Here is a 15,785-nt window from a genome sequence, read left to right on the forward strand (position 1 = left end):
AGTCGAATGCCTTTGCATAGTCAATAAAACACAGGTAAACATCTTTCTGGTATTCTCTCCTTTCAGCCAAGATCCATCTGACATCAGCAATGATATCCTATTAGGCAGACTATTATCCTTATTTTATGAGAGCCTTGGTGTTGCAAGTGGTTTGCAATTGGCTGCTAACCTAAAGATTGGCAGCTTGAACCCACCCAGAGGCACAGTGGAAGAAACAGGCCTGTCAGTCTATCTCAGTGAAGGTTACAGCCAAGAAGACCCTATGGAGCATTTCTGCTTGGTAACACATGGGGTTGTCACAAGTTGGAATTGGCTCAACGGCAACGGGTTATTATCTCCGTTTTAAAGATGAGGAAACTGAAACTTGGAAAGATTATAAAGTACCTTGCCCAGGATTTTACAAATGGGAAGTACATAGGTAGTATTTGAACCCAGATCTGACTCCAAATTCATAATACTTAATATTTTTGGCATGCCTCTTTCCTCATCTTTTTTAAACTGGGTGAGGTGTTTTAATAAGTAATGCATTTACATGGTTCAGAAAGACTCAGTGAAAGCCAATAGGCCTTCCAGCTATCCAGTTCCCTCCCTAGAGATAGTTGAGGTTATTTGTTTTTTGCTAATCTCTCCAGAAATATTCTCTGTGTATCCAAGGTAATGTGTGTGGGTATGTATATATTTATAAAAGTGGTGTGTGTGTTTTCATGTCTCTTTACGGAAATAGCATATTATATATTCTGTTCTGCACCTCACCTTTTTCATTTAGCAGTATATCACGGTGATTACTTCCTATCGGTATTAAAACAGCTTCCTCATTTCATTTTTTTGGTCATCTTTAGTATGGATGTACCATAATTTATTAATGAGGCTCCTCTTGATGGACATTTAGTTTGTTTCTGATCTTCCCCTTGTAATAAACGATGCTTTAGTAAATTCTTAGAACTGAAATTGCTTGGTCAAAGGAGATGTGCATTTGTAATTTGGATGGATGTAGTGACTAAATTGCTCTCCAAGATGTTTGTACCAATGTCCACTACACTAGCAATGTCTGTCAAATTATTATTATGTTTTGTGCCTTAGGTGAAAGTTTACAGCACAAATTAGTTTCTCATTCAAAAATTTATGCACAGATTGTTTTGTGATATTGGTTGCAATTCCTGCAATATGTCAGCACTCTCCCTCTTTCCCTTTCCACCCTGGGTTCCCTGTGTTGTTTCATCCAGTTTTCCTGCCCCTCCCTTCTCGTCTTTGCTTTTGAACAGGTGCTTTTGGTCTCCTGTACTTGACTGAACCAAGAAGCACATTCCTCATGTGTGTTATTGCCTATTCTGTAGTCCTGACTAATCTTTGGCTGAAAGGTGGACTTTGGAGTGGCTTCAGTTCTGAGTTAGCAGAGTATCTGGAGATCATAGTTTTGGGGGTTCCTTCAGTCTCTGTCAGACCAGCAAGTCTGATATTTTTTTGTGAATTTGAATTTTGTTCTACATTTTTCTCCTGCTCTGTCTGGGACCGTCTATTGTGATCCCTGTGAGAGTGGTTGGTGGGGGTAGCCAGGCACCATCTAGTTCTTCTAGTTCTGCTGGTGGAGGCTGTGGTTCATTAGTCCTTTGGACTAATATTTTCTTTGTGTCTTTGATTTTCTCCATTCTCCCTTGCTCCGGACGGGATGGGACCAATAGATGTATCTGAGATGTCTGCTTTTTAAGACCCTAGACTCTACTTACCAAAGTAGGATGTAGGGTATTTTCTTTATGAACTATGTTATGCCAGTTGACCTTAGATGTTCCCTGAGACCATGGTGCCCAGCTCTCAGCCCCAGTAACTTGGTCCTTCAAGGTGTTTGGATGTGTCTAGGAAGCATCTATGACTTTGCCTTAATCAGGTTGTGCTGACTTCCCCTATATTTTGTGTTGTCTTTCCCTTCACCAAAGTTAACTTGACTACCATCTAGTTAGTGATTTCCCTTCTCCACCTAGCCCCTCCCTCAAGACCATCAAAGATTGTTTTTTTCTGTGTGTAAACCTTTTCTTGGGTTTTTATAATAGTGGTCTCATACAATATTTGTCTTTTTGTGATTGACTTATTTCACTCAGCATACACCCTCCAGATTCATCCATGTTATGAGATGTTTCATGGATTTATTGTTGTTCTTTATTGTTGCGTAGTATTTCATTGTGTGTATGTACCACGATTTGTTTATTCATTCTTTGTTGATGGGCACTTAGGTTGTTTCTATCTTTTTGCTATTGTGAATAATGCTGCAGTGAACATTGAGTTATTTTAAAAGGAGCCTTGGTGGCACAATGGTTAAGTGCACGGCTACTAACTGAAAGGTTGTGGTTTGAACCTACCCAGTGGCTCCACAGGAGAAAAACCTGGCAGTCGCTTCTATGAAGATTACGGTCTAGGAAACCCTATGGGCAGTTCTACTCTGTCACATGGGGTCAGTATGAGTTGGAATCAACTTGATGGTACACAACAACAAGAACAAGGGATTTAAAAATATATTTTATTTTTATTTATTGTCATTCCAAGTAATATATGTTCACTGCAGAAAGCTTGAAAAATAAAGTACAAAGAAGAAGGTAAAAACCATCTTTAATCTTACGTTAATATAAATATTTTGTGTATTTTCTTTCAGTATCATCTCTGTGTATATCTACTATCTCTATGCATACACATATACTTTTTAGAAATATCCTGCTTTATATATATTCTGTTGTTACCTGATTTTGTAACAACTTTATTGAGGATAATGTCATATCATAAAATTCACTCATTTTAAATGTAAAATTCAATGATTTTTAATAAACTTATAGTTGTATAACTATCACCACAGTCCAGTTTTAAAACCTTCCCATCATCCCAAAAAGATCCCTCATGCTCATTTGCAGTTAGTCTGTTACCTGATTGTTATTAAATATTCATTCAGCAAATAATTTTCGAGTGTCTGCCATGTGCCAGGCACTGATCTGGGAGCTAGTTAATAAAACAGATAAAAATTCCTGTCCTCATGGGGCTTACATTTTGTGGAGCAAACTTTGTATTCTTCTTTAACATCATTTTTAATAATGACATAGTATTTCAGTATATAGGTGTACCATAATTAATTCCTTTATTTGACATTTAGATTGTTTCCATTGTTTTGCTATTGTAATTGAATATACTTATGAATAAACCCATGATTTTTTTATGTCATAGAATGCTGAGTTGAGAGAAATTCCCATTTTAGGCTGTTACATTTGCCTGCCTGAAAGGTCACACAGCTGTGCGCTTCTAACAGTAGTGTGTGAGAGTGCTTCTTTCCCACACTGCTAGCTGGGTTGCATTTTTAAATCTTTGCCAGTTTGAAAAAGAATTGTGTCTTATGTTAATTTTTATTTCTTTGTTTATTGATGAAGTTGCCAAACATGTTCCCCTATGTTTAAAGGCAATTTTTATTTCTTTTTTTAAGTATCTGTTCAATTCTTTACCCATTTTTCAGTTATTATATTTGGCTTTTATTGATTTGTGTGAGGGTTTTATACTTCTTTGCCATATATGTTCTAGTACTTTTCATAATTAGTCTTTTTTTTTTTTTTTTGCTAAAAGGTGTTTTTTAGATGTATAGAAGTTTTTACTTCTGTAGTCACATCTGTATTTCTTCTGATATCTGTCTTTATGTACTTACAGATGCCTTCCCTAGAAGTTATTTTTGGATATGCTGTGAAGAAGAATCTAACTTTATTAATGTTTATTCATACTGTTCCAGCAGCACCTATTTAAACAATTTTTCCTTTTTCATTGGTTTGAAATGGCCCATGAGGCCCGTCCTGGTCTGATTTCTATCTTGCCAACCTCATGTATCCTCTACTCTTCCCCTTGTGCCTCTTTCCGGCTGTGCCACAATACGTCCAACACATCCTCCTTGACTCAGGCTCTTTATCTCTTTGTCCATGTGATTCCTTCTGTCTGGAAAGTTTTCCTGTAGCATCCTTCTCCCTCTCCTGACACATACACATACCTAGCTAACCTTTACGCATGTGTTAGGTCTCATCTGGAATGTCATTTGTTCACTGTGCTCTTCTCTGAGCACTCCTTCATTATGAAAGCTCTCATAGCTCTTTTCATGACTTATAAAGATAAAATGATACTCCATAGACACATCCAAACTCCCTGCAGGACCAGATTACTGGGTTGAGGGCTGTGGGGACCGTGGTCTTGGGAAACATCTAGCTCAATTGGCATAACATAGTTTATAAAGAAAATGTTCTACATTATACTTTTGTGAATAGTGTCTGGGGTCGTAAAAGCTTGTGAGTGGCCATCTAGGATACTCCACTGGTCTCACCCCGTCTGGAGCAAGGGAGAATGAAGACACAAGGGAAAGATTAGTCCAAAGGTCTAATGCACCACAAGTACCACAGCTTCCACCAGACTGAGTCCAGCACAACTAGATGAAGTCCAACTACCACCACCAGCTGCTCTGACAGGGATCACAATAGAGGGTCCTGGACAGAGCTGGAGAAAAACGTACAACAAAATTCTCACAGAAAAAAAAAAAGACCAGATTTTCTGGTCTGACAGAGACTGGAGAAACCCTGAGAGTATGGCTCTTGGACACCCTTTTAGCTCAGTACTGAAGTCACTCCTGAGGTTCACCTTTCAGCGAAAGAGTAGACAGGCCCATAAAACAAAACAAGACTAAATGGACACACCAACCCAGGGGCAAGGACGAGAAGGGAGGAGGAGACAGGAAAGCTGGTAATGGGGAACCTAAGGTCAAGAAGGGGAGAGTGTTGACATGTTGTGGGGATGGTAACCAATGTCACAAAACAATATGTATATTCATTGTTTAATAAGAAGCAGGTTTGCTCTGTAAACCTTCATCTAAACTACAATTTAAAAAAAAGGGAAAAAATTTTGAGAAGGGGGAAGAAAAAAATAAAGATAGAATGATGATAAACCTGGATTCTTAACACCTAGCATATAGAAGACACCCAGTACATACTTGCTGAATGAATTGTAACCTAATCATACATTTTGATATCTGTAAGTGCCACTATATTTTTCTTTTTTAAAAATTTCCTCGACATTTTTTCTTAAAGATCTTTTGCTGCCCAGTATGGTAGCTACTAGCTACATGTTCTTTTGACTGCCTGGGTTGTGCAAACAATTAAGCACACAACTGCTAGTCAAAAAGTTCACGATTTGAACCCACCCGGAGGCACTCAGAAGTTAGGCCTGGTTATCTGCTTCTGAAAGGTCACGGCCTTGGAAACCCTATAGAGCAGTTCTCCTTTGTACACGTGGGGTTGCCATGAGTCAGAATCGACGCAGTGGCAACTAACAACGAGCACGTGTGGCTCTTGAGCACTTGAAATGTGATTAGTCGAAATTGAGACATTCTGTAAGTGTAAAATACACATCAGATTTCAAAGACAGTACAAAAAAAGAATGTAAAATCTCTTATAACTTTTTTATATTGATTACCCTTTGAAATGATGTTTTAGATATATTGGGTTAAATAAAATATATTATTAAAATTTGTTTTATGTGTTTTTTTAACTTTAAAAAATACAGCTCAGAAAACATTAAATTACATACATGGCTTGCATTATATTTCTGTTGGACAGCAGTGTTCAAGATGAATTTTAAAAATCCATTTTGTCAAGTTTCTAAGAAAACATTCCATTGGGCTGCATTATATTTATAAATAAATTTTTTGGATAAGTGTCCATCTTGATAGCATTGAATCTTCCTGCCAGAAGCATATGTCTCTTCATTTCTACATTTTTTTGTCCTTGTTGAAGTAAAATGTTATGGTTTTCTTGTAGACCCCGAATATTTCTTCTTCATCCTCTAGGCATTTTATAGTTTCTGTTAAACTGTAAAAAAAAAAAAAAAAAAACCTAAAGGCAGCCAGCCAGAAAGGAGGGTGTGGGAGGGAAGCACATACAGGGAAAAAAAAAAAAAAAAAAAAAAGAGGCAGCACAGGGGCATCTGACCTCCTCTAACTTCAGAAGGGGGAGGAGAGACTCAGTATCAGCATCAACAGCCCAAAGCTGATACCTGTGAGGTAGAGATCAGACATACCGTGCACCTCTTTCCAACCTTCTTACCGATTCTGACACCAGCTGTCCCTTCCACAGCACTCTCTACTTCTCTGCTGGGTTTGATAAGTCATTGTGGTGGCCTCACAGAACTCACAGACCATACTCACGGTTATGAGGTTTATTAGGGAAGTAACAGGTTACAATTCAGGATCAGGAACAACTCAGGATACAGTTCTTCGATCAGGACAACCTCTTCTCAGGCATGCCCGCAGGCAGGCCCTTCTCTGGTCCTCAGCCCCTTGGTCCCTTGCCCCAAGCTCTGCCCTGTTCGGGCAAGTGTTAAAAAGCTCTTTAGCTCTGCCAGTAAGTACCCAGAGGCACCCCAGTCTGCCAAGAAGCCTCCTGCCCAAAGGCTCTAAGCTCTCTCACTCCATGGGATGGCAAGCCTAGCTCCATCAAGCCTAGTTCCATAGACAAATGCCCAGAGCTACCCCATTCCACCAGGAAGCCACCTGCCCAAAGGCTCTCAGCTGTCACTGCATGGGTAGGCACACCCACTGTAGCCACGCCTGATGCTGGTCTCCTGGTTCTGCCGCTGCTGCTTGCCATCTCACGCCATCTTGGATGTTATGCTGTCTCTGTCTTTGGGTCTAGGAGTTTCTCAGAGCAGGGATCCTGGGTCCAAAGGACATGCTCCACTCCTAGCTGTTCTTTGTGGTAGTGAGGCGCCCCCTTTCCATCTCTGGGATGGCTTGTTTTAAGCCGCTTAGTGGGATGGCAAAACTGACCAATGCCCTCATTCGGATTCCATATACTTTATTTGCGTGGTCCTATTTCCACAAGGGTGCCATGCACCTTATTTGCACTGTTAGTAAGCTATCCAGTTCTCTTGGTGGGCCACAAGTATATTCTATGCATAGTCTCATCCAGTCATTTGGTGGGAGTTAAAGACCATGGTGAGAAAGGCCATTTAAAAGCGATCCATCACACCGCAGTTGCTATTGTTGGTTGTAACTTTTCATTATCTTCCCTAGCTGGTTTTTTATGTAAAATTGTTTTTGAAACCCTCTGCTTAATAGACACTGATTCTAACATATTTTTTCAAGTGACTCATGTTTTCTCTGTGAATAATATCATCTGCACACAATAGTAATTTTGTCTCCTCTTTCCTAATGGCTATATGCCTTTTCTCGTGTCTTATTGCTTTGGCTAGAACTTCCAGAATAATGTTAAGTAAGAGGAGTAATGACAAGCAACCTTGTATTGTCCCAGGCATTAATGGGAATTCATTTACTATCGTGCTTACCAGACTATGCTCCAGGGAACACTAATTCTTTGGAATATTAATATGTGTTCCTTGAGAGAAGAGTTCTTTGGTTAAATGAATTTGAAAATGACTGACTTAATTCTTTTCTGCAGGATTTTTCAAATGGATTATTATGCTGAAGTGTTTTTGAATCCCTAAGATGTATGGATATTAGGGGTAGCTCATGGGCTTCTATTCTGCTAAATACATTTTGGGAAATACAGACATGTTTCCTTTTTAAGGATGATATTGCCCCTGGTTTGAGGTTGATTTTGTTTATTATATTAACAGTATTGTTCTACTCCTAGCTTAGTGAGTATTTTTTCCTTACTCTGAAAGGATGTTTAACTTTCTTATATGCATTTTTGTCATAACATTGATTTGGTCATACGGTTTTTCTTTTTTGACTTACTGATGTTATGAATTACATTTGTATATGTCCTAACATACAGCCACCCTTACATTGTGAAGCAGCCTTACTTGAACATAAAATATTATTCTTTTAATAAAATAGGTTATATTTGCTAGTATTTTCTTTCGGGCTTTAAAATCTGTTTTCTTAAGTGAAGTTGACAGTTTTCTTCTTTATGCTGTTTGTCGTCTTCTGATATAAGTTACAACATATGAACTGAGATGCTTTAAATGTTTTACATGCATCCAGAACATTGTGAACAGCCTGAAGATCATTTGTGCCTTGGCACTTCTGTTTCTTTTTATTCAGTTCTGCCAGTTTATGTGATCCTAAAAATATGTCCATTTTGTGCAGATTTCAAATCATAAATCTAGGATAAATAAGGGCATAGTATTCCTCTTTGATTAAAATGTTTTAACCTAAATTCTGATGTGATTTAAAAAAAAAAAATTCTGACATGACCTAGCTATACTAACTGGTTGGTCCTTTCCTGCCAAGAGTCTTAGATTTAGTTGTGCGGTATCTTGTCCTGTAATTTTTTCAATTCTCTGTGATTATATGCTGTTTTTCTATATTTGTTTCTTGCTGTCTTTTGGCTAATTATTCCTTTTCTAACCTCTTGGGTGATTTCATTTATTTTTATTCTTTATTCTTTAGTGATAAAAACTTCTGGGGCACTGACTTTCTGTGCTGTAGTTCTTTGTTAATTTTTTCAAAACCCCATTTCATTATGAAAATTCTCAAATATACAGAAAAGTTGAGAGAGTTTTACACTAAAATCCATATTCCCACCATCAGGAGTTTATACAGTTATTAACATTTTATTGTGTTTGCTTTATCACATATCTGTCTACCTCTTTTTTTTTTTTTTGGATGCGTCTTCAAGTTAGTTGAAGATGAAAGTGAACTTCACTCCTAAATCCTTCTTGCTGCAATTTTGGTGTGAGTTTTCTCATTTTCTGAATAGTTTTATTTTGTTTTGATTTTTCTCTTTGATTCAATAGTTATTCAGGAGGAATTTAAATTTATATTGTTTGGGTTTTTAAAACTTAAAATAATAATTCTAATATCTAATTTTGTTGTGTTTTGGTAAGAGAATGCAGCCTGGGCTATATATATGTGAGTATTTTTTTGTGATTCAGTGTTGCTGATTCTAGGCAAGAAGAAGGGAAACTGACCTAGATGTGCTAGAGCTGTGAGTAGCAGTGGAGGATGATGCAACCATTATGCGTTTTACTGCCTAAAGATAACTCTTCGTTGGAAGGCACTGAGCATTGCTCTATGAATTACCAACCCAAAGAGGATATAAAGGTGTGCAAAACTGAAGAGAAAAAATGCAAATTAAGACAATAGTACTAAAAAAGGTTTAGCATGATTTATTATATCCAATGTGTAGTATCCTTACAAAATGCCAATTAGAAATACAAAACTAAGGCAACACGTTCTTTAGATGAGTTTACTTATTTTTTAAAAAGTACTTCAAATCTGCAAAAGTAGGTAAAGCAGGGAAATTTTTTTTCCTAAAAAGGATACAGAATTCTCAGTTAGGGCTGAAGCAGCTCTACTGAGTGTGAAATGTTTTCATTTTGATTAAGATGAATGTTAGCTAAATATGGCACTAGGCTAATTGATCATTAGATTATTTGGCTTTAGGTGAATTAACCGAGACGTGGAAGACTAATAATAAGCAAGAGGAGAATGTTCAGGCAGACCATCGGAGGTATAATAGCTACAATGGTGGTGGTGGTGTTTTTGCAAGCTTGTATTTATGCCACTTGTATTTAGTGAGGTGTTAACGGTGAATTGTGAAAACTCTGTCTTTCTGCAGATTACGCTTCTTGTCAGTAGAAATGGACAGCAGCAGTTTTATTCAGTTTGATGTGCCCGAGTACAGCAGCACCGTTCTGAGCCAGCTAAATGAACTCCGCCTGCAAGGGAAACTATGTGACATCATTGTCCACATTCAGGGTCAGCCATTCCGAGCCCACAAAGCAGTCCTTGCTGCCAGCTCCCCATATTTCCGGGACCATTCAGCATTAAGTACCATGAGTGGCTTGTCAATATCAGTGATTAAAAATCCCAATGTGTTTGAACAGTTGCTTTCATTTTGTTACACTGGAAGAATGTCCTTGCAGCTGAAGGATGTTGTCAGTTTTCTGACTGCAGCTAGCTTTCTTCAGATGCAGTGTGTCATTGACAAGTGCACGCAGATCCTAGAGAGCATCCATTCAAAAATCAGTGTTGGAGATGTTGACTCTGTTACTGTTGGTGCTGAAGAGAATCCAGAGAGTCGTAATGGAGTTAAAGAAAGCAGCTTCTTTGCCAACCCGGTTGAGGTTTCCCCTCCATATTGCTCTCAGGTGCGGCAGCCCACCACAAGCAGTGATCTTCGGATGGAGACTACCCCCAGCAAAGCTTTGCGCAGCCGCTTACAGGAGGAGGGGCACTCGGACCGAGGGAGCAGTGGGAGTGTTTCTGAGTATGAGATTCAGATAGAGGGGGACCATGAGCAAGGAGATCTGTTGGTGAGGGAGAGCCAGATCACTGAGGTAAAAGTGAAGATGGAAAAGTCTGACCGGCCCAGCTGTTCTGACAGCTCCTCCTTGGGTGACGATGGGTACCACACTGAGATGGTTGATGGGGAACAAGTTGTGGCAGTGAATGTGGGCTCCTATGGCTCTGTGCTACAGCACGCATATTCCTACTCCCAAGCAGCCTCACAGCCAACCAACGTATCAGAAGCTTTTGGAAGTTTGAGTAATTCCAGCCCATCCAGGTCCATGCTGAGCTGTTTCCGAGGAGGGCGTGCCCGCCAGAAGCGGGCTTTGTCTGTCCATATGCACAGTGATCTGCAGGGTTTGGTGCAGGGATCTGACAGCGAGGCTATGGTGAATAACCCTGGGTATGAGAGCAGTCCCCGGGAGAGGAGTGCAAGAGGTCACTGGTACCCATACAATGAAAGGTTGATCTGTATTTACTGTGGAAAGTCCTTTAACCAGAAAGGAAGCCTTGACAGGCACATGCGACTCCACATGGGAATCACCCCCTTTGTGTGCAAGTTCTGTGGGAAGAAGTACACACGGAAGGACCAGCTGGAGTACCACATCCGGGGCCATACTGACGATAAACCATTCCGCTGTGAGATTTGTGGGAAGTGCTTTCCATTCCAAGGTACCCTCAACCAACACCTGCGAAAAAACCACCCAGGTGTAGCTGAAGTCAGGAGTCGCATCGAATCCCCAGAGAGAACAGATGTGTATGTGGAACAGAAACTAGAAAATGATGCATCGGCCTCGGAGATGGCCCTAGATTCCCGAATGGAAATTCACACAGTGTCTGATGCTCCTGATTAAGATGGTAAAGAAGTGCACCCAAACAAAGCACATTAATCAATGCATATTTGTGATTTGCTTTGTTGTAATCTTTGGTTTTCCCAACCATCTGGAAATCTCTTGGTTTCTTGGCAGTCCGAGGTTTCTGGATGGAACACTTCATTGTGTTTATCCTTTTCCCCATCTTCCCTCCCCCAAGGAGCTCAAAGCATGAAGGGCAGTGTATCCAGGGAAAACACAGGCTGACAGTATTCATCTCTGGCTGAACTCTTTAATCCAAAATCTGCCAGTGATTTAGCTATGCCAACTGGTTGACCCTATATTCTCTGCCAAGAGGCATACTCTCTCTCATTGTGTGTGCTGGCAGTGGTGCGTTTCCACCAAGAGAGACTAGGATGCCGTCAGCCGATACAAATGGGTAACCTTTTCTAATTTAAAGTTACTTTTAGGGGATAGTTAGACAATTTATATATATATATAATAAAGTGATTATTATATATATGGTATATATACATTCTCAAATTTGATTTTATTCTAGTTGAGGTGAATGTAAAAGGATTATATAATACAATGTGAACAGGGCTTTCGACTCTGTCTCATCCCTACCTAATATGTTAGGGTTTTGCCCCTTTATTTCTCTTACGAAAGAATGTTAATGGTTTTCATATATATTAATCATTGTGTCCAAAAGCAAGCAAAGCAAATCACAGTCTTCATAGCTCTGCTTCATAACAAGTACATAAACCAAATGCCATAAAATGTGCTCTAGTTGGAAACCATTTGGAATTTTTGTTAGTTGTCCAGTGGGTGAGCTGGATGACCTGTGGTGCTGACCTTTTTACATATTGTAGTGTTATATTAGCCAACCCCAAAGGAGCAGTGGTTTTCAATGTTTTTACTGGCCTACAAATCTACCTTCATTCCGTACTGTAGAAACATACATACCAGGTAACTAAATCGCATCACTCTACCACAAGCTAGTACTCGCACTAAAGGAAAGGAATTTGTAGCTCAGGCTACAAAATTCTCCAAGCAGTGTTGTGTTCTTTTTCTTTCTCTTTTCAAACAGCCAGTTCAGGTGCACAGCAACTTTTTCTACATGCAGTTCCCAGGGAAACTGCAGAACTTGGAATTTGTACTTTTTGTAAAGATATACTCTATGGGAATTGCAAGCAATATATCTATCTTAGTATTGTGTGTGCTAATGAGAGCCTCAGTGGCTCCCCCACTCTCAGTGTTTCCTGCTTAAAGAAACCAACAGTTAAAAAGCCCTCTAGTATACTGTGTGTCACCAAATCTGTGTATGTCACCATTTTTTTGGTCACGTGGTGCTATTTTTATGTTAAGTATCTTTTAGGTCAGTATAGTATAGAAAATGTGAAATCTAATGGTAATAGTGAATTACAGTTTTTTTCTTCTTTTGAGTTCATAGCTTGAAAAGAGACCTCAAAAGCATGTGCTGGCAAACACATTACTGTATAAAAACTTTCCTGAGTCCTATTTCAATAATGTGTTAGTAGTACTTTAGGAAATGTCTTCAGTTCTAGATTTTCCTCACGTGTGCTTCTAGTATACAAAACAGGCTTTACAAGATTGCTTTGGTACTGTATACTCTGGCAAAGAATAATTTTGTGAGTAATTTGGTTGTGAGTTTGTGCTGCAGGCTGCTGTCATCACCCCAGACTCTGCTTGACAACCTTGGCTCTGAAAACTCACAACCAACAGTTCTCCACAGGAGAGCAGCAAAACCACCGGAAAAAAAACAAAAACAAAAAGAGCAGCCTCATAGGCTATGAGTTAAGTTAAAGGAATACAAAAAATAGATGTTTGCTGGTTTTCCATGCTTTTTTGTCTCTTAATATACAAATAATGGTGGGTTTTTTTGTTTGTTTTTGTTTTGTTTTGAGAAAAAAACAAAAACCATTCAAGCCCTTTGTGTGTAATAGACCCCCGGGGGTGATAGCTGTGCAGTAGCATCTCTTTAGCACACAGATCTGCTCACATGTGAACTGCTGCACTACACATCAGTGTTCCTACGTACAGATTACACTCTAACTCCTGCTGCTCCAGAGGAGCGGCTCTTGCTAAATCGGGTATATAGTATGCCTTTTTCCTTGTCAAACTGCCTAAGTAAGGGGTTTGTTCTCTCCCTGAAGCACTCATTCAACTCCTTTATAAAGCCGTGTGCCTCAAGGGGAGGCTGGACCCCAAGTGTTTACCCACTTAAATATGTTCTGGGGTTTCAGGTGAATGTTTGTGAATTCTTTTTCCTTACATGAATAAGTTTGGTTTTGATTTTTTTTTTAAAGAATTAAATGCAAAAAAAATTGTGTTTTAATACAAGTTAAGTTCGTGACAAGAAATGCCCAAATCAAGGACATGAGAGGTCAGGCTCAGGGAAGGAACCTCCTTTTCACTCAGGCTTGGGGCCTTCCGAGAGGTCTCCAGAGCATTCTGCGAGATGTGAGACAAGTTAGGAGGGGAGGGCGCTTGGGGCAAGCACCTTGAATGTCCTGGTTCTTGTCATTGTGTCAGTCTTAACCTTATTTACATGGAGTTCTTTGTATTTGTAAATTTGTTTAACTGGTTTGAGTTTACCAAAGAGTGACTTATCCAAAATTGTCTCTGACAAAAATAAACATTGCTTTGATTGTACAGTTCAGGTTCAAACATTGTAATGGGACTGTTAAAGGGGCAGAAAATTGACTGAGTTTCTCTCTAATAATCATAATTCCGCATTTTGCAAGTTTCACTTGCTCCCATTCATGTTGCTAACACTTTTTACCCTTTCCACTGCTCGCAGTGTTAAGAATGAATTCTCAAGCCATAACACAGTACTGTAAAGTTCCACAGGGCTTTGAGGGAGGCAGCCGTAGACCAGCACAGAGCTGTGTAGCCTCTCTGAGCACTCATATTGCCATGCTTCCCAGTGTGCATGGCTGTGAAAGATTAACTCCGGCAGCAGCAATTAATTGTGCCTTGTCACATGAGGATGTGCCAGGAGGATTAACATGACCACAGAACAGAAACATTCTCTCCCCGAAGTTCATGTCTCCACAGACGAAGTACGCTATTGTAACTCCTTAGAGCAACTGTTTTTGGAAAGCAAAGTCCCTATTTCTGTACAGTTTTAGGTTAGATGTTTCATTTATAACAAATGCAGAAATCAATTAAGATAAAGTGATATGTGAAGAAATCTTTTACAGTAAATATATCCTAAATTCATATAGGCTTGTTCATAATTGAGTCTCTTCTTGAGCTACCTTTTTCAATACGTAGACAATGTGAAGACAGTGACAGCGTCCTTTTTTTTCCTATAGTTGTTTAACCTGTTATTACAAACTGTGAAAACAAAGAAGCTTATACTTTTACTAATGTTTGTGGTTCTAAACAGTTACTTTCATTTTAATCAGTTCTCTATCCTATAATTTCTACTACAGCTGTAAATACATTTAGAAATTATATTTGTAAATACAGTATCTGATGACAAGTTAATTTTTTGGTCAGTGGAAAGCCTCCCAATCGGCTCTGCCTTGGTTTTTTTATTTTTTTAAACAGCAGAAAGGATACTGTCGGTTCACTGTTAAGCAGAATATACTGTAGAATTAAATTGATAGTTTTTTTTTTAATAATCATCCAGAGCATGAGTAGATGTCTTTTCTAATAATAGTAGTCATAACCAAGTCTTTGTTTTTCCCTTAGCCCAGACCATAGACCTGCATATTTTTGTGTGTGGTTTTGTTTTTAGTTCTGTTTCTACAGGCTAAATTTTAGGAAGAACTTGCAGGAATACAAAACAAGGGCTGGGAGGAAAATCATCTGTGTGAATGAGCTTTACTTTAAAGAGATCAGTGTATTTTATTTTAACAACTTTTTCTATTAGTTACTGTGATTTTTATGTTGTCATCGTTATTGTTAAAATCTGTAATGGTTTCCTGTGAAGCCTCCACTGAAAGGGACTCAAATATGCAACACCTAAACTATTTTCCAAGGGCACACGCCCCTTGAATGGTGCTTCTAGACTGGTCAGGGTTATTTATTAAATTTTATATATGAAAGCATTGGGGAATTGTGTAAATTCTTTATATGAAACTAGTTCATAAATCATAGATTTCATAATACTCAGTGCAACTGAACTAAAGGTTCAGAAAAGTCATTCACATTGTTCCAAATTTGTAATGGTTGTCACACGTCACACACATCTTTTTCGGTAAATACCAGAGTGTTTCCACTGTTTCTGCCGAGTGCTTGACTTTTTGGCCCAGAAGAGATCCTGTTTTCTCTGGTTCCCTTCCTGGGTCTAGCACAGACAGGGCTATTATAGTTCTTGATCAAGTCCTGGAGTAAGCCTTGCTTGGCGCTCCTTGTAGCAGATTCAGTAAACAGACCTCTTGCTGCCCCTCAGTGACAAGTATGCTGTGAATTCAACCTTTAGACTTGCTGCCCAAGTCATTGGTTGCTGCTGTGACTATAGTAAGAGGTAAACTTAACCCGGTTTGTTTGAGAATGACCATTTTCCTAATGTGAAAACCATCTCTTACCACTTTTATTAGTAGGGCTAACATTTTTTTCCGTTATAAATGGTTGAGCAATTTGAATGACTTAACACAGTGTCATTATCTTGCAATATAAACTGGTAACCTCACAACTCCACACTTCATCACCATATGAAGTAAATGAAGCTAGCTAAGCGGATGCTG

The 15,785-nt window shown here is 39.0% G+C and overlaps 1 protein-coding gene across 3 annotated transcripts in view; it reads left to right on the top strand.

Moving 5' to 3' along the window:
• The window catches only part of ZBTB34 (zinc finger and BTB domain containing 34), a 38,176-nt gene extending 23,252 nt beyond the window's left edge, over window positions 1-14,924 (top strand). The window contains exons 1-3 of one of the 3 annotated variants that reach the window (XM_023730755.1): window positions 6,266-8,695; window positions 8,911-9,064; window positions 9,582-14,924. In XM_023730755.1, the coding sequence (XP_023586523.1) occupies window positions 9,604-11,106 (1,503 nt within the window). In that variant the 5' untranslated portion in view covers window positions 6,266-8,695; window positions 8,911-9,064; window positions 9,582-9,603 and the 3' untranslated portion in view covers window positions 11,107-14,924. Of the gene's footprint in view, window positions 1-6,265; window positions 8,696-8,716; window positions 9,065-9,406 lie in introns of those variants that run through there. The other 2 variants (XM_023730754.1, XM_023730756.1) reach the window with 2 other exon arrangements.
• Window positions 14,925-15,785: the final 861 nt, after the last annotated feature.

This window comes from Trichechus manatus, unplaced genomic scaffold (assembly GCF_000243295.1).
Source record: "Trichechus manatus latirostris isolate Lorelei unplaced genomic scaffold, TriManLat1.0 scaffold00038, whole genome shotgun sequence".
NCBI lineage: Eukaryota > Metazoa > Chordata > Mammalia > Sirenia > Trichechidae > Trichechus > Trichechus manatus.